At 36.5% G+C, this 23,806-nt stretch overlaps 1 protein-coding gene across 1 annotated transcript in view; it reads right to left on the bottom strand.

Annotated features, from left to right (window-relative positions):
• Positions 1–23,806, bottom strand: part of Adamtsl1 (ADAMTS like 1) — a 904,315-nt gene that overhangs the window by 635,573 nt on the left and 244,936 nt on the right. Inside the window, exon 2 of the mRNA XM_077797045.1 lies at positions 12,249–12,368. Within this exon, the coding sequence (XP_077653171.1) occupies positions 12,249–12,368 (120 nt within the window). The remainder of the gene's footprint in view (positions 1–12,248; positions 12,369–23,806) is intronic.

The raw sequence follows: 23,806 nt of genomic DNA, 5'->3' as shown, positions 1-23,806 counted from the left end.
GTCTTTTTATGGCTTCATAGCTTATTTGTTTTGGGTGCTGAATAATATTCCATTGTATACATGTACAACAGTTTATTTATCCATTTATTACTGAAGGGCATCTTGGTTGTTCTAGGTTTTGGCAATAATGAATAACACTGGTTATAAACGTTTCCTCTTATAGAAAACAGAACCACTGGGGCATGTTATGAGAGCCTTCTTTCACTCCCTCCCCCTCCACTTTTGGGGATACAGTCCTCATGCTCTGAGAATGAAGTAAGAGATTTTTGTGTCTTTGCCCTCCTCTAAAAATTTAAACTTTAGAGATTATAGGACTGTTGTTTTTAAATGAGATATAATTCATTAAATTCATCTGATAAGGTATATAATTGAGAGGGTTTTAGTATATTATATACTACTACCACTATCTAATTGCAGAAGGTTTTCCACATACCCCCAAAATCTTAAAGCCACTGGGATTTGAATTTTGTATTCAGCATACATACTTAGGGTATTGAATTCAATTTTTGTTTTGCCCAGCACACCACTGTCATGGAGATAGTTACTTATTTCGATATCCACTCTCCCTTCTTACTTAAACTAGACTAGATCAGAGTGTGATCCCAGCAGCTTGGGAGAATGAGGCAGGAGGATTGCATGTTCAAAGGCAACCTCAGCAACTTAGTGAGATCCTAAGCTTAGCGAGAGACCTGGTCTCAAAATAAAAAATAAAAATGGGCTGAGATGAGGCTCAGTGGTTAAGTATTGCTGGGTTCAATTCCCTGGTACAAAAAAAAAAAAAAAGAAAATCAGGACGAAAGAAAGAAATAGTGGCAGCTTAGGGGAAAGCTATTGTGAGTCAGCCAGTATACACTGCTTGAACCTTCCTTCCTCCCATTGCTGAAAATGAAAGTATAATAGCTGGAGCTCTGGCAAACCACTCTAGATCACAAGGTGTACTCAGGAATGGAAGTCAGAGGATAGGATGATTTTGGATATTGAGCCTGGGTCCCTGACACACTCGATCATACTGGTCCTGAGATTTTTATCTCTGGAAAATTTCTTCTACATAGGAGATCAACAAATGTCTATGTTTATGCTACTATATGGGAAGATTTCAGGCACATGCAAGTGGTCTTAATATTAAATAACCCAACCTTTTACCCATATTCCCATCAATATCATACATTTTGAATTGCCAAAATGTTAAGGCACTTGAAAAACTATGGCCAATTTCTTCTGCTCTTAAAAATAATTATTATACCAAATTGTTGCTCAGCACGGAACACCAAAGTTTTCAGCAACTTATTTAACTTAGCTTCCCACATGTACTCGCTCATTCATACTTTGGGGCATGTGTAATACATAAAGTTCAACAGTCCCCATAGAAACTTGGAACACTGAGCAGTAATGGTAATTGGTCATACTTTCAAACCAATCTACAAAATTGTACTTTCAAACCAGAGGCAAGAAGCCATCTGAACATTTGTATATCAGCACTCAAATCCATTAAGAGGTAATGGAGTGTGCAAACCAGTAACATTATATGGGGATACAACTGCTGGCTGAAATAAGGTTCACCTGAAATCGTATGCATTCATCAGCTTCTTCAGAACTGCTTCATATAAAATCAAGTTCAAATTCCTTAACAAACCAAAGCAAGTCAGGTGCTATTTTTGAAGACTGTCCTATGTAAATGATGAGGTATTCCAATATAATGATACTTCTATTCTAAGCCCTCTGCCATTACCTTGGTGAATTTACCTAAAAATCAAAACATTCTGACAGAAATTAAAATGCTAATACAATACAGTAAACTCCTGTAGAGCAGAGAATGTTTAGTTCCTCTTCATATCCCCTGGTAATAACTAGACTAGGGTGTTAACAGAATGGATGATCAGCAGATGGTCTTTGAGTTGAATCAATAGTCCTTAAGTGAGCATCATTTTAAGCACTTGAGTAACAGATCAACTTTGTGACCTTGCAGAAACTACTTTTCATTTTCATTTCTTATCTGTTAGAAGGGGATAAATCACTCTCCTCCTAGTAGTAATGAATGAGATATGTAAGCTAGGTGTCTAAGGCAGTGTCTGGTAACAAAAGAGGCAGTCAATAAATAACAGATGCTGTCCTTGATATCATTGTTGATATTTTATTGTTGCTATTATTGTGTAAATATTAGTACTCTGCTTAAGATCCTGTTCTGTGGACTGGGCAAACACACTATTGTAAAACACAGTCCTTGCTTAGAAGTTTGGCAGGACAGATGTATGAAAAGATAAGCAAAGATGTATATAAAGTAGGAGGGTCTCAGCCCCAGGAGGGATACTGCAGTGAATAAACAGGGCTGGTGACCAGGACTGCAGAACTGATTCCTAAACTGAGATTCTGACTGCTGAGGTTTTGACTGAACCTCTAGCCAAGGCTTTCCTATCTTTTTTCACCTCCTCTCCTCTAATCTCTCTACCATGTTCTGTCCTCTGAGATCTTAACATCCCTACTTCTTTCTCGAGACTTGGATTTGTGTTCTCCTTTTGGCAGATCATCCCTATAGATTAAAAGCCTGGTACTGGCCTGCCCTGGGGCCTGGGTCCAGGACTCTTCACAGCCAGGTAGGGTCCTCTGGGAAGCCTGAGGATGCAGGGCCCCAGCTTGTGCCATGAGCAAAGCCAGACAGTGCTATAGGAGTTCAGGGAGATGAGCCCACTCTGAGGACCAGCATGGGGGCCGCTTCCTGGAGCAGGTAGGAGGGAGATTGTGTTAAGAAAGGAAGATCTAGAGAGGAGGGAAGGAGGACATGCTAGGCAGAAGAAGTCCTATGAGCATCACTTGGGAGCCAAGAGTGGTCTCAGCAAACTGGAGCAAAGAAGGTCTAAGTGAATATTGTTCGAGGTGAGGTTAGAGGAAAGCAGGGACCGGACCGTGGCCTTCGTATGTTGAACTGCGTTTGAGGAATGTAACTTTGCAGAAACACATAATTGGCTTTGACATTAAGGGAAGAGTAAAGTGCATATTATTTGTCACCAATGTCATGTTCATAATGGTACATGTGGAATGGATGGGCAGCCAGTGGGTGTTTAGAGCAAACTGGAAGGAAGGTGAGTCTGTAATAGGCAGGAAGGCCTGATTTCAGAAGTACATAATTGGTTCTGACACAAAGATAAATTTTGAGTAGAATCAGAAATGTTCATCAGACAGCAACCCTAAGGAATTTAAAGTTTCTATTTAATATCCAATTTGTAACACAGTATCTTAGGGACTGCAAGGTCATCCAAAACATGTTTATTTTAAAGGTCATGAAAACCATATTCAGAAAGTAAACTTTGCTGCTTGGTTGAAGTATCAAAGCCAGTTGTAAATAAAGCCCAGATTCTAAAATGACTCCTCCTTGGGCTTTTGGCCCCGACAATGAAACCTTGATATAGAATCCCATGCTTTTAGTTTTGGTAATACAAATTAATAGTAGATACAGGGATTTTCTCTTAGCAAAAATATCATATGTACATCTAAGCAATACAGATCTTTATTCTTCTTTCAGTATTCATTTTCCTCTGTCAACATCAGTTGAAACTGAGCAGAACACAAAGGAAAATTAAATGTGTCCCTCTTCACAACTTTCCATTGAGTAATAATGCTATTATTTTAAAATTTAAATATGATATTATCCTTTCTACTTAGAGGTAACTATTAACAGGGAAAATAGGAGAAAGAATTTTGAGATTAACATTTAGAAATGACATCTATTTGATAATAGTCTAATAAATTATGAACTTTTAGTGTTTTGCTTCAATTTGCCAACTCAATTACAATCTCACTTTAATGGGCTGAATTGCTACTCACTCTGACTGCAGACAGACCGGAAAAAAAAAAAAAAAGAATCAGGTCTATCCATACTAGAAGACTGAAAAAATAAACTCTGAACAGCTGTGCTGTGCTGCACTGCATCAAAGGGACATTCGTTTTCTTAAAGTCAGGTGACAGAAATCTGACCCTCCATCACATAATTCCTTTAGGCTACCTGACCAGTGATTCTATTCCACACCTCTTGGTTCAGACCCTGGTGCAAAATGACCTTGTCCAACCACTGCAGCAGTCTCCAAGCCCATCCACTGACTAGTCATAAGTGGCCTATTAGAAAGAGGCATTTAAACTCTTCACACAGGTTGCAATTTTTAGCATCACCTTATAAACAACTAACAAACTCCTTTGAAAGATACTTGTCTTTCCATGAACTAAATTAGTCCTTTATATTAAAGACATTTAGTACACAGAAGCAATAAATTATTTTTTGGTGCCCCAAGTGATTTTCTAATTTAAATAGTAGTCCCTAGATCTAGCGTATTATGCTCATACAGGAAATATTCATATAACTTTTACAAACATATTTAACATTTATTCAGTGTGCTAGTTTCCGGTTTAAGGATAACCACAAACAGGGATGTTCTCAAGAATTTGAAAACTAAAAGAAAAAAAATTGGAACTCATGCCTAACAAGGACTTTTACTTTTAAATTCAGTTCTTTTTAGTTATATATAACAATATAATTCATTTCGACAGGATTTTATTAAGACTAAAGTTTCAGCATTATTGACAAGGTCCTCTTTAAGGAGGGCTCACAATGTAAAACATGAAAATGTGCTCAAAGGGGAGTCATAAAATTCACACATTATTGATGCATTTCTAGCTGATGGTAAATTTTTAACGGGATTTTGTTTTATGTTTATGAGGCTGTTTGATCTTAAAAATCTGTTTGCATGAGCATTGGAATTTTTAATGCTTCACATTTTATTGTCTCCAGTGTCTTTTTGATAATTAATCTTGATATCTGTTTGTTGTTTGGAATAAATGACAGAATCCTCACAAGTGGTAGACATCTCATAAACAAGAGATAGGGACTGTGCAAGCCATAAGGAAATTAGAACACGATAAAGAAAAAATATTTTTCTTCCTTAAAGGATAATGGTTTTCAGTTAATTCCAAAGGTCAAGTGTAAAAAAATAGTCCCTTTCCTTAAATACTGAGATTCATCATCCTGACATTATTTACTAGATCCGCAGTTCATGAACTGATAAAAGGCCCCATGATCTTGTGCTCTGCTGTCGTACTTTTAACTATTCCTTAATTATATCTTAAGACAAAAATGTAAATAGTATATATATTCAATCTTGGGCACTGGGCTTTATCACACTATGTTTCAATGACTTTCCAGTTTCACCACTGCTAATAAAAGCTGTATTTATTTCCTGCTATTTGTCAGACATCATCCTGAAGTTTTTATTATGTATTATAAAATATTCCAATCATAAAAGGTACAGCGAATTATAAAGCAAATGTTTATGTAACTACTAGCTATTTCAATAAATACTAACATATTCCAAAATTAACATTTACCATTTTCTTTTTTAAAAAATTATTATAAACTTGTTTAAAGTATGCTACACATATTCCCCAATTCAATTCTCCTTCCTCCTTGTCCAGAGGCCAACCAATCTTCCAAAGGTGGAGCATACTTTTCCCATTCTGTTTTTACACATGAGCATTTTTACCTAATATCTAGTAAAGATTTATGTGACATTGAAAATAATATAAATGGTATCATATTTTTAAATGGAATCATTTTCCCCTCAATACTATATTTTTTAATTTGCATATATTAGCACATGTTAATCTAGGTATTTGTTTCTATAGCATGTTATTGTATGAATAAACCACCTGTTACTTATCCATTTACCTTCTTATGAATGTATGATTTTATCAGTTTTACTCTATAATATTCAGGACTTCATTGAGCATTTGTATTTTCCAGTATAAATACCTAAAGTGAAATTGCTAGGACTTAGGCATATATTCAACTTAACTGACTTTGCCAAGTTGCTCCTTCAAGTGATTACCTCCTCACTAACACTGCTCTTTGACACTTCTTCTGATTTTTTTTTTTTTGCCAGCCTAACGGTATAAAATGCTAGCTCTATTGTTTTCATGTGCAAATTCCTGATGACTTTTTTAAGGCTGAGTGTCCCTTTAATGCACATAAGCCAGGCATGTCTCCTAACAATCCATTTTTGTCGACTAGGTTGTCTGTCTCTCTAAAAAAAAAAAAAAAAATCTGGGAGTTCTTCATATATTATAGATACTATTCATGATGTTATAGATATAAAAAATAATATAGCCTAGCTTGTGTCTTGTCCTTTTACTGCATCCATGGTGTTTTTAAGGAATACTAAAATTTTAATGACTACACAAGCTTCACTATTTGCCTTTTGAGGTTGGGGCTCTTTGTGTTTTAATTAAGAAAATCTTCCCTAATGCAAGGCCATAAATAAATTCTTGTGTATTTTCATCTAATAAGTTTTCAGGTCATGCACTTCACATTAGGTTTTTAATCCATCTGGAGTTTATTTTTGTGTCTGGTGCCCACTTCTTGGTTAATACATCTCTTAACAATTACACATAATGCCACTTCTGCCATGTGTCAAGTTCTCTCCTATGTGCCTGCCTATTCATAGGTTCATCTTTTATAATTTTAAAATATTTTTGGTACAGGGAGATCAAACCCAATGTGGTACTCTATCACTGAGCTATACCCCCAGACTTTTAAAATTTTATCTGAGACAGGGTCTCAGTAAGTTGGTTAGACTGGCCTCATGTCTCAACTTCTCAAATAGCTGGGGTTATAGGCATGCACCATTGTGCGTGGCTATTTATAGATTATTTACACATCTAAGTTGTTTTGTTTATCTATGTTCTAATCTATACTTTTTTTTTTTTTTTTTTTTTTTTTTTTTTTTTTTTTAGATCAGGGACTGAACTCAGGAGCACTCACATCCCAAGCCCGATTTAGTATTTTATTTAGAGTCAGGGTCTCACTGAGTTGTTGAGCATCTCACCATTGATAAGGCTGGCTTTGAACTTGTGATTCTCCTGTCTCAGCTCCCAAGCCACTGGGACTACAGGCATATGCCACCATGCCCAGTTTAATCTCTACTCTTTTAATACTTATAGCCTGGCAATAAGTCTTAATATTGGTAGAACAGGCCCATTCTTTCTCCAAAAAAGTTCTGCCTATACTGGATATGTGGATTAATTTGTGGGGCAATTGGTATCCTTATATTAAGATTTCCTATTTATAAATACTACATATCTTTACTTAATGTTTTAATCCTTCAGTAAATATTTGTCAGTTTATTCTGAGAAATTTTGATTAGGTAATGATGTATTTCCAGTATAATTAAATGGAGACATGGAAACACATGGAAACCTGACTGACCACATCATAGAAAAAGCCTGTCACGCATGTGTCACACTTAAGCATTCAGGTTCTCCTGGAGGATACACAGACAACCCACTCGGTCTCTCAAGGGAAGGAGAACTGACTGTCCTTTTGGTAGCTGCCAGCTAATCAGCACCTTGTTATTTCAAACAATAAGAAACGGAAAACAAAATTTGCTCTTTCAAATAATTGTTTTTCTTCCTTTCATTGCAACTCATTTGCCCACATTAGATGAAACTATTGGTTCCACCGGTTTCATTGGCACACAGGTAAAGAAAATGGTCTTAATAAATTGTATATTTTGAGTGATTAGTGATTAGTGACACTCCATTCAGGTTTTGTGCCTCTTTCAACCTAAATTCTAAGAGTTCTGTTCCTGTTATTAGCAATATCTTTCTAAGATTACATTTCTAATTGGTTATTACTATTTAGAAATGGAGCTATTCATTGCTTTCCTCTGGTTGTTCTGAGGAATATGTATAAACTCCTTAGTAAATTGCTTTGTACATATTTGCTCTTCCTCACCTTCTTTCATCCTTTCCACAGAAGTGTAGAAATGATGCCGAATATTAGCTTAACACTAAAAATATCATAAAATATGAAGCTATATAAACTATTTATATAAAGACCATAATGGATTTTTGTAACACATATCATTATTAGACTCATAATACATTAGATAAGTCTTATAAACACAGGTAGATAATTGCATTTAAAAACCCCATGGCATGATGTATTTTATATACTCTGCATGCTGCTTTGATTTTTTTCTTGTGAAATCATATACAACTCAATATGTCAAGTGTACTATGAAACAATCTAGTGTTTGGGGTACTACATACTTACCCAAGCAGGAATTTTGGTAGTCAACCCAGGGTACACATGTTAGCATGTCATAAAATCATAGATTGGATTGGAAAGCACTTATGCTTTTAAAACATCTGGTCCCTTCACTGCACTTTTATCCTATGAACAAAATCAGTTAAGCAAAAATATGGTTCTTACTAATTAATAAAGACTTTATGAAGTTATAAGCAGCTTTGAGCATGTGTCCATTTGCAATGAAATGATAGTTCTTGATTCCACACTTATGGAAGGGGCAGTTAGATCAAACTTTGATTTTGGAGAAAGGTACTTCTCTCAGGATGTGCTGAATGAATTTAGGTGAAAAAAATGTTGAGAAAGCAACAAGGTGAGTTGTTCTTCAGGAACTTAACTGCTCTTGACATATTGCTACCTTCTATATATTTATTTCCACTAAATATTCCAACATGGGAGCCAGGTTTGAAATATAATGAAGCAAATTAAGCTATTATCTTCAGGTGTTAGCACTTAAATTCTGTTTCCTTTCTATTGTCGGGGTGGGGAAAAGACTGGTGAGTGCCTCAAGAACACATGGAAATAGTTTTATTCCATTTTACTTAAGTATGTATGTGTTGAACTAATGTTTCAATCCACAGAAATAATACTCCATAACCCATTAGCTCTTTGACCTGTGTCCAACCAAGGGAGAAAAATTAATTTCCCTTAAAGCAGAACCATTTTTAATAAATTGAATTTTTTTTGTTTCACTTGAGTTTCAGTGAATTAATGACTCACTGTAAAAAAACAAACTATCTTTCCACACAGTGTTTTAAAATGGGTATTTATAAAGCTGTCCCTCCAATATCACCTCACTCCACAAAAGATGTCCCTATCTTATCAGTCATTCAAAGGAACACTCTATCCTCAATTAGTACGAGTATTTAAGTAACTTTTCTACCAACATAAATCAGGGGCTTATATAACCACTTTAGGAATCACAAAGCTAAGGCAAATGACATTTGTACTAGTTTCATCCTGAAGAAAATCCCATTCTGTAATGAATTCATGTCAATTATGATCCTGATGTTGTACTCGGCTGACAACCAAAGCCCGTGTGACCTGCTTCCCCACCATTCCAATAATGAATAGCAGCCTTTGAGAAACAGCCTTTCTCTTTTCTGCAAACAATGCAAATCACACACAAGCAGAGTTTCAGAAAATGGTTAGATATAAAGCTGCCTGCTGAGCCTTCTAGACAAACTGCTCAGACTGTTTCTCAAAGTGCAGTGAATAGAATTAGCCCTCAGAAGAAACTATCTAGAAAGCTTTTCTAACACAATGGAAAGTCAATTCAAGCCAAAAGGCCCCAGTTGAAAAGTTGAGGGAGTGTCACTTGAAGGTCAAAAATGACCATTTATTTTGGTCAAAATAAATTAAGCCTTTCGGTGAATGACTTCCACAAATAGGATGAGTCAGGCTGTTCTGGTTGTCAACAATTATTTGAATTTTTGAAAGAAAACTTTTCTGAAAGAATTGTTAGTTTAAAAAGGGTATGAGAGAAGAAAAACTAAACTAAAATAAAAATTATTATTCTCTAAAAAGACAATAGCAATAATTTTATCCAAAAGTATGACAAGATGTTTCCTACTTCTGTCCAAATGGGGATAAGTTTGTTACTTCCACAACCTCCCTGAATTCACATGATTTATGATAAAAACTGTGCATTGGCTGGAAAGGACATCATGGCAGATAATCCAAAGTGTTCTTTTATCACCTCTTTGAAAATGGAAATCATTTGTTGCATTTTAACGAGAATACTTTCCATTTAGAAGGATTTTCATGTTGACAAGACCCTCTTCCTGTATATTCTACAAGGGGATTTTCATAGCACTTTCAGTACAAAATCTAAGAACAGGGCAATGGAGAAGAGTCATAGTGAGTTTTCTCCATCAACAAACACTTAATCCAGCTGGGTACATATCACATGCGAATGCTGGGTCAGCAGCTAGTGAGGTGAAAATCAGCTCTCCGTCTTGTCCCTGAGGAACAGAATTGCTGTCTGTACTGGTAGGGGAGGTGAAACAGGGGTACAAATGTCTTTGTGACACTAGGGAGGACTTCCATGAAAGCAGACATAACTGTACAAATAAATAATGTTACTCAACCCTTGTTCCTCTTACCCACCTGACTTTGCCAAATAGTTTTTGTGATCCACACCAGAAAGGATTGTTGTTGATCATCCCATTCTGTTAAAGAGCCTCCTCCCTATGTGCTAGAAACTCATAAATAAGGGGCATGAAAAGAATGTCCACTTGCTGGCTATTTTATTCAAGTGGCCACTCACATTTGAACTTTTCCCCTACGACAAATGCAGAGATTGTGGTGATTTATCTTTTAATGTTGACTTAGAAGATGAAGTTATACTTTTATAAGGTCTTATATCTTTTTTGGCCAAACAAAGTCCTCAGATAGAGACACACCTCCCACAGAAATTGTTAGAATTTCACAAACTTTTGAGGAGGTTGAATTAGCTTCTGGCATTTAGGCAGCTTTGATCTTTTCTTCTCCCTCCCATTTCTTGTACAACCCTAGATTTGACTACTTGTGTTGGTAGGCAATTTGTCTTTCAGATTAAACATTTCCAACCACAAAATTACTTATGATCTTGTGTGAGTGAGAACATTCAGAAGCATGCACCATTTTCCTGCAATGGGAATCAATGGAATAATATCTAATAATAATGTCTGTGAAAACCTTCAGCGTTTGCCAATTGACAATAATTGTTTTTGGTGGAATTACCATGACTAATTCTATTATGTTCATAATTAGTTAATATTATTCAACTTCCTTTATGGTATGATAATTTAATAATTAGACTTGCTTCTGATGTTTTCAGGTAACATCTACATGGCACTTGTCAGGACTTTGCATAAACCAAATCCAACATGCGCTAATATATTTCAGATTTTGCACAGCATAAAATAGAACAAAATGAAAATTGCAAGATATGGTTCACAAGGAGGAGTAATAAAATTTAGGTGGCAATGTGTATGTCCCACAGTAGATCACAATGAAACATCTGAGCAAACAATGAAAATTTAAAAGGTAGCTTGGCATTCTCAGAACTCAGAATAAAGCACCTATGAACCATATGAAAATTAATTATAATCCCCTTGAGTAACTTTACCTTTGTTCCTGCCCGTGCTGAGACACAAGCTTTTAGGACGTGAATGCTCATCACAAAGAAGGTGTCAATGACAAAAATAATAAGGGTTGGCCTGTCACTGGCCACTGAGAGAACCATTTTACTCAATGTCTAGAAGAGACGAACATGAGATGAAGATGCAAAATATCCCTTCGGAGAGGACACCACAGAGGCAGCGTAGAAAAGAGAAATAAAGCCACTTATTGGTTTGCTTTGGAGATATTCTAAGACATTGTTTTTCTGTGATTCTACCATTTTATTGCTGAATAAAGTTGTGGATTATGCAAACAGCATCCTCTGATTCCAATATGAGTACTTCTGAGGATAAGGTTCTTACCACAAAGAGCCGCATTTACAATGTTCAGAAGTCATTGATCAAGTTCACACACTGAAGTACCAAATACAAACCACAGTTTGTTTTCCAGGAAGATAGGGGCCAGTATCCTGACACTGACGGTCAACTATACTACTTGCTTTCTTTTGAGGCCGAGCTTGCTAGACTTTTTTTTCTTTTTCTTTTAAACCATCATCAGAAAAACAAACTTTCATAAAATAAATATGACTAACACTTTGAAGTAAAAATAACCCCGAAGAAGTCGGGAATGGAATATGGTGGAATTTCCATTGACCCATAAAACAATCTTGGCTTTACATATAAATCTAGTTTATTCTTTACTCATTTAAATTATTACCATTTCATGTTCAGACTCACTGGCAAAACATCAGTTAGTTTAAAGTCACCCTTCCACATACTGCCCCAAACTTTAAAACTTGAGTGAAATATTTAAAACTTGCCAGACCAAGGAAAAGTCAGAAAGTTGCCCCATACAGGCTGTCCACTGCCCTGTCACTCTGCCTCACCCTCCTCTCATGCATATGAGAAAATTTCATCCAAATTACTTCAGATCTGCTAAAGCCCACCATCACAACAAGTTAGAATCAGCCAATGAACCTCTGTGTTTCAATGAATAAATAAAAAAGGCACTGTACCGGATCTTCGGTTTTGTGACTATTCAAGAGGTCAGACAGGAAATCTTCATTAAGGCTCTCTCTTCGAATCAGTGTAAATTCCCGCAGGAAAACAGCCCCTTGGCTTTGGTCTCCACATACCTAGAGAGATAAGGTAGCTGAATTAAGCCTTCAGTCAGAGCCTGGAGGGAGAGGGCACTGAGGGATTAATGTCTCGAGTTGTAGTAACCTTCTGGATTCATTTCAAGTCTGATTAGAGCAATCAAAAACAATGCACACAAATATATATTAGTGTGAGAGCCACTAGAATATTCTGGCATGTGGCTCCTCTGACAGATGCCAGGAAAGTCCCCTGCTAAGTTGGCTCTTCTTAACTAGCTGGTGTACATAATTCTGAAACTGGTGATTATCCGTTATCTTTGTGGCCAGGTCTTAGTGTGATTAGGCTCCTACATGCATCCCATTGGGCTGTTCATGCATATGTATCACATAGGCTGTTTGGACTCAGAGGGTTCCATCCTTAGTCCAATAGATCTGAAAGCCAAGGTGGGTCCCATGACCTGTTACATGTCTTCCAAATAAGTAGGAGCTGGCCTGAGCCCAGAACTGACTTCCTGAGTTATTCAAGGGCTTTAGAACCAGATGCACTCACATTAGCTGCTCCGGAAGGAGGTATTGGAGAACTTTTATCTACAGCTTATCCATTCCAGGTTCTTTATACATGTTATCTTGCAACAGCCCCATGAGGTGTCTGTTATCAGCCATACTTTACAAATTAGGAACTAGAGGTACAGGAATTTGCCAAGCCAGTAAGTGTTGAAATCAACATTCAAATACAGGTCTGACTCTAAAACCCTGATGTTTTAACTTGATCCTTTTGCTGCTGGGCTCTCCAGGCCTCCTCTGGTTAGGTGTGAACTGTTAAATGACTCATTAATTCAAGGAATGAGCAAACTACCCAGGCCTTCTATGACCTCTCTGAGCCTCAGTTTACTCATTCTAAAACAGCCATGATTTCTGACTTCTGGAAGACAGACCATGTGTATACAATGATTATTAGTGCAGTTCTCTGCCCATAGTAAGCATTCGGTAAATATAGCCACTGTTATTTTTATCAAAACAACATTCTATTCAAGGAACAAGTAAAAATCCACATTTTTAATTTCCAAGAAGTTCTTAAAGGTTGTTTTTTTTGTTTTGTTTTGTTTTGTTTTGTTTTGTTATACCAAGGAATGAACCAAGGGGCTCTTAACCACCAAGCCACAGTCCTAGTCCTTTTCACTTTTTATTTTGAAACAGGGTCTTGCCAAATTTTTAGGGCCTTGCTAAGTCCTAAAGCTGGCTTTAAACTTGCAATACTCCTGCCTCAGCCTCCTGAGGCTTTGGGATTACAGGCGTGCACCACCACACTGGGCCCATGTAGTTCTTTTTTTTTTTAATATTTATATTTTAGTTTTAGGTGGACACAATATCTTTATTTTACATTTATATGGTACTGAGGATCGAACCCAGTGCCTCATGTATGCTAGGTGAGCACTCTACCACTGAGCCACAATGCCAGCCCCCCCATGTAGTTCTTTAACCATTTTTATAACATGTGAGTATCCACCATAGTTTTTTCACTTTTTTAATGTTTATATATTTCAAATTTTATATCTTTTTTAAGGTATTGATAATGTCAATAATAAATAGACAGGTGTTCATATTACTTTATACCTTCTCAAATGTCTGGAGTAGTACTTAATAAATTGATTTTAAACCTTTAAGTCTTTTGGAATGGAGTATAATTTTCCATAATTTGTATGTGATAGCCTCTGTGTTATACAGTAGTGACAATTTCATTGTGGTAGACAGAATCGTGCCCCCAAGACCTTCCCTCCCTGGTGTTATACCTGTGAATATTCTTCTTTACACGGTAAAAAGGACTTTGCAGGTATCATTAAGGTTACTAAGTTGTTGACTTCAAGGGAGGGTTGGTAGCTTGGATTACCCAGGTGGGGTAATATATAATCACAGGACACCTAACAATAGAGCTTTCTCTGCCTGGGGAAGTATCTGTCAGAGATGTGGTAGAAGAACAAAGCAGAGAGATTCAAAGTGTAACAGGGACTTGAGCTGCTATTGCTGGATTGTAGATAGGGGTGCACATGGAATTCATGAGAAGAAAATAATCTCTGCCAACAACCAGTGAGCTTGGAGGAGGACTCCATACCTAGATAAGATGCATCTTTGGGCCAACAACTTGATTTTAGCCAAGTGAGACCAAGAATACAACATGCCTTGACAAATTTCTGATTTTAAAAATTTGTGAGGTAATATTTTGTTGTTGTTTTAAATCACTAAATTTGTGGCAATTTGTGATGGCAGCACTGAAAACTAATACAATCACTGAGAGGCAGGGTGCAATGAGAGGTGATTTTGTTTGCTCTCCTACATTAACTTTGTAAGAACTAACTGATATTATACATGTAAGGATGGAATTTGCAAAAACTCATTCTTGGAAATGGATCCTTCTAGCTAATCTAAATTCCCGCTGTTTAAAATTCATTTTCTCTTAGCTCTTTTCTCATTGGGGTCAATCATTGCTTGAGTCTGTAGTGAAATGCACTTCACAACTTTTCTTGACCATCCAACTTCCTTGCTCTGAAGCTTTCCTGATTCCCTACTTCTTGCCAGGTATACACTCAGGTCAGGTCCTGTTCAGCTCTTCAAGCTCTAGGTGAGGAGAGCATACCTGTACAACCCTCTGAGAAAGACCAAGAAATGAGTTTAGGGTGCCCTAGTCTGCCAATGAGTAATGTCTTCAAATGAGTAATGTACATTGATGATATTGAGTCTCAAAAAATCCAACTCAATTTTGAAGGCCAGAGTTTTCAGAACTAAACAAGAACTAATGAACATAGGAACATTTTTTTTTTTGAGAATACTTTTGTCCCTATGGAAAACTTTTTTTCTTTTGTTGAACTAATTAAGGAAATGGACAAAATAACTCCAATATCATCCCCAAAAGACAGTGAGATGTCAAATATAGAGACTGAATACTCATTACTGCTTGCAATAATATAGGATAATCATGAAGCACTTTGTCCATTCTATTTATATAGTAATTCTCAATCATAACTGCATGTTTAACAATCTGCATGTTTCTATCTCCTAAGAATGCTGACATCTCTTAATTCTCACCAGATGATCATCAAATACTTTTATGCAATACCAATGCAGAAGGTCTTAAACTAAAATTTAATTTAATTCTAAGACTAGATAAGAATATATAAGTAAAATGAATATAAATAATGCCATTTCCCCATGTTTTTGTACATGTTTTCCATTTAATTGCTATACATGTGCATCATTACTAATTAAGCAATTCTAAAATATTAGTTTACCTAATATCATTAGTTTTGAATATCTATCTACCAACCACAAATAATAATTATTTTCTGTATGTTTCACAAATGCTGTTGGAATAAGGGAGAGATATCAAGATACGTAAATCTATAAATTTTCTATTTCAAGCCAATTTTTAAAACCTCTTCAAATCCAAAGTATCAGTACTTTTATTCCTTCATATTTCCACACATTCATATGTACACACATTTATTCAAGTCTTGCTAAGAGCTACCCTACACCACAGAACATATTTCCTTTTTTCATGGCACAGCCATTCTGACAAGTACATGGATGTGGCCCAGCTGCTCACCAAAGCTCCCATCTTCTCATCTGTATATGCACCTCGATAGCATTGCCAGGCCTCCTTAGTAGCTAAGATGCCTGAGTCTGAGTTTTCACTGGTAGAAGTTATGTGTGCTACTGATAGGCCTGGCCTATAGAACTCCCCGACAGTCCTTTCCCCATGCTCTTTTGGTCTCTGGTCTGTCTGAGATGAAGATGGCCTCAGAGAAATTTCAGAGTCAATGATGAAAGGCAACAGAGCCTCCATCAAACTTGTTCCCTGAAAGACTGCATGCAGGAAGCCCACTCCATGACCTGGTCACTTAATTAAGACAGTGATTAAGAAGTAAAGGGCTGCTGTGTTTGAACCATCATCCATTTTAGAGACTATTTGTTACTGCAGTTAACCTACCCTAATACAATGAGCAATGGTCAATGAACACAAAAGCCTATGAGTCTACAGAGCAAAAGTGATTAATTAACCTAGGAAGGATTATAATAGGTTTTAAAGGGGGGAGGCAAAGGAATAGTGAGAATTTACCAGCTGGACAAGCAGAATGGAGGTGATGAAGGGAAGATTCTTACCCTAGGAAGATGGAATGGCCTGGACAAAGACATGGAAGCATTATTTGGTTTGGTATGTTTTAAGTAGTCTAGCATGGCAGGAATGTGGAGTACACAAGGACAAGTGGTAAGAACCGAGTTTGTACAATGGGCAGGGATCCGATTCTGAATCATGGTCCCTGAAAGATTTATGCAGCCAGAATCTTGCTTGAACTTGCATGTTGGAAGTTGGTAGTAAGTCTAGAGATGAGGTTTTAGGTAAATGCAATTAATCGGATAAGAACTTGTAAAGACCTGATGGGCTAGGGAAGAAGGAAAGGATTATAATATTTGGCAACCAACTGAAAGCAGAAGATAATTCTCAGGCCATACCTATATCCTCTGTTTAGATTTGAGTAGCAGAACAGAGTAGATGGTAGCAAATCCAGCAAAATAGAAAGTATCAGAGGAACAAATATGTGGGTTAGATGGTAAGTTTGGTTCCTGAGAAGTGGAGTCTGAAGAGCTTGGGCAGAGAAAGATGAGGGTGATGTACAGGAAAGAGACTGGGATGGAAAGCTGTTCTGTAAGTGCTGGTATCATAGGAAGAGTGGATGAACTTGACACGAATGAGCCTGCCAAGGTAAAGCATGGAGACTTACAAGACATAAGCGCTAAGAACCCTGGGGCACAATGATATTTAACATGTAATGTGGATTTATCTGTACTGCTTATTTATAACAAAATATTAACAAGGAGAACCTAATTTATGTTGACTTTGGTCTCTAGGTTTCCTTCTATCAGTTTTCTCTGAAAACATCTTATATTAACACAACAGATAGCTTATCACAAAAAATTAGTCCCTTAAGGAAATCAGGATCCACAAGTGATCATTTCCCAAACCCTGAATTCAACTAAATGTTGAGTGAAACTTGAAAATTTCCAGGATAAACTTTTTTTTTTTGGTGGACACAATATTTTTATTTTATTTTATGTGGTGCTGAGGATCGAACCCAGTGCCTCACGCATGCTAGGCAAGCGCTCTACCTCTGAGCCACAACCCCAGCCTTCCAGGATAAACTTTGAATTTGAAAATTCTATTTCTTATGATCAGACCATGTTTCCTGAATTTTTGTTTGGAAAATGTGGCTACATTTTGATATGTCAGAAATTGCCTTGCAATCAAAAGGTAGTTAGCATATAATAAAAGTGCATCAAAATTGGCACTAATTGGGTTTTATGGTTCAGTGGTGTTAGTTTTATAGATAGAAAAGCAGATATGTAAGTGGAAGAATTGTGTGCACTGCCAGTGACTAGTTAGGAAAAGGGACCACAGAAAGTATCTCTGAAAAACTCAAATCTCTGCTGGATTCAAATCCCATTATCCACCCACAGTAATAGAGAAAGGAACATGGAATCTTTACTGAAACATCTATTTTTTTTTCCAATGGGATTTCTAGACTCCTAAGGACTGTTCTCCAGGTGTAGGAAGACTGCTGTAAACTAGAATCTGGACCCCAAGAGGATTTATTTTTCCTATTGCCATCTTGATTTCCTGCTTCAAACAGGGAGCCCTATTTCTGACTGTTGGCACACTAGAGTACCCCTGAGAGAACCCAGGAATGTAGATGCCAGCTTCCAGGGGAGAATCCTATTAGATCAAGAAAATCATGGAAACAATTGTTTTTTTGTTGTGGTATACATTCTCTTCAATGGGACTGAGCAATCAGTTAATACAGTGTTTGAAAGGGACAAAGGAAAATACTAAAAAAGTAGGGAAATCTTTCAAATAACTTTCTATTCTCTATGTCATTAAAGAGAAAATGGGGGTAAAGGTAGTAAAAAATAAAAGTCACTGAACTTTTTTTTTTTTTTTTTTGGTGATGAAGGTAGTGTGTTTAACTTGGTCTGCAATAGAGTTTTGCCTTTTCCTTTAAATGTGCTCCCACCTTGACCTGACAGGACCTGGCTTTCAGTGGCTCCAGAGTATACTGATTAGGATTATGACTCATCTGCTCACAATTAACATATCTAGTATACGAAAAGATAAAACACCCCCACCTCAGATTTTTGTTTGTAACAAGTTTGCTCTGTGAGCTGTCACTAGAATTTGGAAAGTTATGATACAGAGAAACTGGTTCACATTTGGGAGGCTCTACCATCATTAAAGAAGAGCCATAATTTCTATAACAATTGTGATGTTTATGATGGGAGCTGATTATGGCTGGAACCTCCATTCAGCTATAATTTTCTTATAACTCTGGGAGAGGCTGCCATTTACTTGTACTGGAAGGAAGGGTTGTAGAAATAATTGAAGCTTAAACATACAAACATGCCCTCAAATTATCAGTTTATTGTTCTTCTTTCTTCATGTAGCTTTTCTGTGAAAACTGAAATGTAGCCAAGTTTATATCCCATGGGTAGGATTTAGGTTTCAACATTTCTTACACAGTGTAGCACTGAAAACCACACTGTTAAAATTCTTTTTTTCCTACCAAAAGGATTTTTATAAAGTAGGTTTTATACCCATATTTTTATTCAAAGTTTACTAAGAATTAAGATAACAAAGCTATAAATTCTCAGTGGATTATAATAACAATTTAAATAACTTAAGCAACTGGTCCCTGTGTTATCTGAATGTACACCTATATTTAAATACCAGTGGATAGTGAAATGATTAATGTCGAGAATTTGAGCTCTTGGCACAAGAAGGAGGACACTCAAATATTTACTGGCTAAATAATTCAATAGAAAATTTTCTTGGAGCCAATACAGTCTCTAGTTCCAGTTCTGAGAATTGCAGCTAAGTAATAGGAGGAAACGGTGAGAACTTACATGAACCCAGAGAACCTAAATCAATGCATGCCACCCCATCTTACTTTCCCCTGGTCCTAAAAATCAAAGTGATTCAGAGACCAAGGGAAGAAAGAGAAAATATGACCTCACATGAATGTATAAATAACTTTTGGTTTAAAAGACACTGCGCCAGAGGATTAAAATACTCTAATACTAAGCCAAAAATAAGAACAGGACCTGAAAATTTTAAAAATTAACTACATTTCCCAGATTACAATAATACATATGAAGACTTTTAATTTTATTAAATACCTTGCAAATTTAGTAACAAGTTGAATTCGATTGGTATAGTAAATACCCCTTGTAGGGAAACATGGGTCCTCGATTTTTGACATGTAATAATCTGTTCCTGGTAGGACTATTCCGATAGGTCCAAATGCCATGAAGAAAAATCAAGTCTGACTTCAGTGGCCCGTTTCCATCAATCCAAATAACCTCATTCTTTGTTGGAATGTTCTAACGTGGAGAGATGAGGAAGCAAGTGAATAGTAATTTAATTACAAAGGATAGGAAAAAGTCATGAATAATCTTATTAAAGAAGTTGTGGCTCAGCGGTAGAGTGGTTACCTAGCATGTGCGAGGCACTGGGTTCAATTGTCAGCATCACATAAGATAAATAAATAAAATAGAAGTATTGTGTCCAATTACAATTAAAAAAAAGAAAGAAAGAAAAAAAGAAATTCCCTCATCCTAATGGAGAAGGAGAAGTAATTTGGAGGTAATAATTAGCAATACGACAATACTTTTAAATGTCTATGAATTCATAATCACCATCAGAGGAGGCTCCGTTTATCATGCGTGCATCAGCAACTCTGTCTGCAGTATACACTCAAACTCACCCAAAGCGCTAGCCCATTTTGCAGTGACCCAGACATTTATAGAGACAGCAGGAAGGAGTCACGAGTAACCTGCCTCAACGTTGAAAGTGTCCACTTAAAAAGCCATGTGCTTATCTTTGAAAATATTTTTGGTTGTTGTGGAGGGTAAAGGTCTTTCAACAGAGACCTGCAATGACAATATTCCTCTCCATGCCAACTGCTGTGGCAGGCTTGCCTGGGGGTGTGGGGAGAATGAAGTGAAGTGGCTTCAGGTGTCCCCATCAAATGGCTGCCAACTATGCAAGCTGATTAGCAGTGCTATACTCCCTGAAGGAAAGGCTAAATACGATCCCTGAGAAGATCGGTGGAGGTAGTTAATAAAAGCATTCTCAGAACTGACATTTATATACCTGGTGTTTAGAGCTGAAAAACATTTCAGTATTCTGTTTGTTCTTCTACCAACTTTAATTACCATTTCTAAGGATTGTAAAGATAATTGCTAAAAGGTTAGAGCTGAAAGAAGTGAGATGGAACATGCTGGTCCAAAATGTTCAGCTGGGCCTCATAATTCTTGGTACAGATGTTCCTGCTTAGTCCAGGTCTGATTTAAAGGAATAGCTATAACATGGTTTGAGGCAAGGTGACCAGATGTAGCTGAATTTAAAGATCTGTCCCAGAATGTCAATGAAAAGAAACTCCATTACCCTAGCAAAATAACCTTTATATGGAGAAAAAAAAAGTTACACTTAAAGAAATATCTACCTTATCTTTACAATAGATATCTACCTTGACAAGATTCTAAAAACAAAACAATAAAAGTCATCAAGAAAAAAAAGGACTAATATAATTTTATAGAGAGGTTTACCTTTACAAAGCAAAAGGAAACGTAGTAAAAAGGGTTCCATCAGAGAGTACACATTGTGTATAATGCAGGCTGATCTATAGATAAGCTATGGTATTTCTGTAACTTGTTATAACATGGGCACTGAAAATTAAAGTGCTAGGAATACCTTTACAGACCATGTTTGTTAAGCTCTGATCTTTGAGGGGGAACATAACTTGCCTTCCTAATGTAGGGTAGAGGAAGCTGGTGGGTCCTGAGTTATCTACCCTGACATATGTAAGATGACAAAACAGTCAAATAACTCAAGAAAGGCAGCAACTTTCCCAAACATATAGCCAGCTCTTTTCTTCCCTATCTTCTCCAAACATTTAAAAATGTACATAACCTCACTCCTATCAAGAGGGGAATAGGGTGCAGTTGCCAAAGTGATCTAAAGATGCTGCCTCAGAAAACAAGGCCCATAACAGGTGTGATTCAGATCTCCACATTGACAATGACAGAAATGTGATACAGAAAGGGGTGAATCTTTTGTGTTCCCCTCCTAGATGAACGGACACATGATAGTCACATCTAAGGATGAGAAGAAACAGGCCTGGTCTTCAAATCATGTTTGTGTCTATGTGTGTTTATGTGTATGCTTTAATCTTACAAGAAAAATAGAATGCTCATGTGACAGTCCAGAATTAAACAAGAGAGTTGTATAGTTGAATGAGAATGTTAAGATGAAGAAAAAATGGAACACAGAAATGTCTGGGATGCACGCAGTGGTAGAAATTAGCCTGTTTGGATTTTATAGTTTCTGTAGATCAACATTATTAGTGGTGCTTTTCTAAAGTGAGTGGTTTCACTAAGAGGAGTTGAAGTCCAGGTGCCACTCATATTCTGAATAAAGCTGAAGATTAATTAAGGAGCCATTTTCTTCATAGATGGCCCCAGAGGGTGTACTCTGAACCTACCTCCTTGTCTGCATTAAGGGCATGTTCCCCCGGGCTCCTGTGATATCTAAGCACAGTGGAGTCATCCATTCCTGAGAGATTCAGAGCTCTTCTGAGGGTGACTTTTGCTCATCATTTTGCCAAAGCTTTCTCAGCACTGCCCTGCAGCCTGGGGCTCTTCCTGTCCAATTCTTTTGTCCTCCCTCTCTCATTTTGTCCTCCCTCTCAGAGGACATTACACACTGCAGTCTGTTGACTCTTCCAGCCTCCTTGGCATCCATTACCTTTCCCTGAATAAATATCTTAAGATTTATTGATAAATAAATTTCTAATCCTGTCTCATCATCCACTTCTGGGAGGACCTAAACGAACAGCTTCTTTTTCTTCTTTTGGCCTAAGAACTACTAGACTAGACCCAAGTTTTGCATTCACCATCCCTATCTATACCAAAAAGGTGATCAATTTTCATGATGCTATTAGGGCTTCTTTCTCTCTCTACTCTCTCCACATCGAGATTTCTTTTAATTCTTCACAGTATTTTGAAATAATGACCAGAACTGGTAGATGAGAGACATCTCTGATTGTCCCATGACCCTCTTTCAGACTGATTTCACCTGGCTTCAAGTTTACCATCATGCTAGCATTCCTGCTGATATTAGATTTGAAATACAGGTACACATCAGAAACTCACCGTGTCCAATTGACTCAATGGCTTTAACTACGTTTGAAAGTGTCAAGGTCATAAGCTAAATCATTTTTGCGGGCAAATCAGCTCCTACTATTTTATAAACTTTAGAAATTTTTCTTACCCCTGGCTAGAAGTATTACCAGCGTGTGCCAGTATTTCAGAGGAAAAAAAATAATTTGATCCCAAGCAGATGTATTCCCCTTTTAAAGAAATGTTTGAAGCACAATTCAATGTACTGAAATAGTAATAGTATTGTAACTCTTTATACGTGAGCAAACTACCACCATCAGCCCCTGACATACCTCATGTTCCAGTCTCCAAAAAATGTAAATACAAAATTAAGATAAATGTATATAAGTATTTAAATTGTATATGCAGCTTAAAGAATTTCAAATATTGACTTAGCATCTCAAGAAAACACCCAAGAATGGGGGAGATTCCTACTTAATGCATAGCAAGCATTCTCAAATGTCCACTCTTTTCTCCACACCCATTTCTGTCATTCTTGATGTACTTCCCAAACACAGTAGCTGGTTCTTCAAAGTGTTTTTAACTTTCAACTTCCAGCTTATTTCTACAGTTTGATTTATATATTTCTTGGGGGCAAACAGTAGTGGAATGCTGAATACATTTGGGAATTATTATTTTGTTGCTCATTTTATCAATGATATTTGAGTCCTAGCTTACTGCTTCCCTACTGTGAGATCTGGGTAAATCACTTAAACTGAGTCTTAGGTCCTTCATATGCAAATAAAGAATAATAATACTTACCTTATAAAATTTGATAATTATGGAAAGTGACTTGTAAGCTCTAAAGTGCTATAGAGTTTGGTAGTATCATTAATATCAGGATATATATATTTTATATATATATATATTATATATATATTATATATCTATATTTTATATATATATATATATATATATAATATATATATATATGTAATGAGCTAGCAGAGCATGTCCACTCAAATTAATTAGTATTGTAAGCTCTAAAGTACTATAGAGTTTGGTAGTATCATTAATATCAGGAATATATATATTATATATATATAATATATATATATTTTATATATATAATATATATATATATATGTAATGAGCTAGCAGAGCATGTCCACTCAAATTAATTAGTATTTCCATCTTGAGTGCTTCACTTGGCTAGAAAAATATGTAGACATTCCAATGTAAACATAATTGGGGAGGGGTTGTAGGAGACATAT

The sequence above is a fragment of the Urocitellus parryii genome, chromosome 4 (genome assembly GCF_045843805.1).
Source record: "Urocitellus parryii isolate mUroPar1 chromosome 4, mUroPar1.hap1, whole genome shotgun sequence".
Taxonomy (NCBI): Eukaryota; Metazoa; Chordata; class Mammalia; order Rodentia; family Sciuridae; genus Urocitellus; species Urocitellus parryii.
Note: the sequence above shows the minus strand (reverse complement) of the source record. Positions and strands in the feature narration are given on the sequence as shown.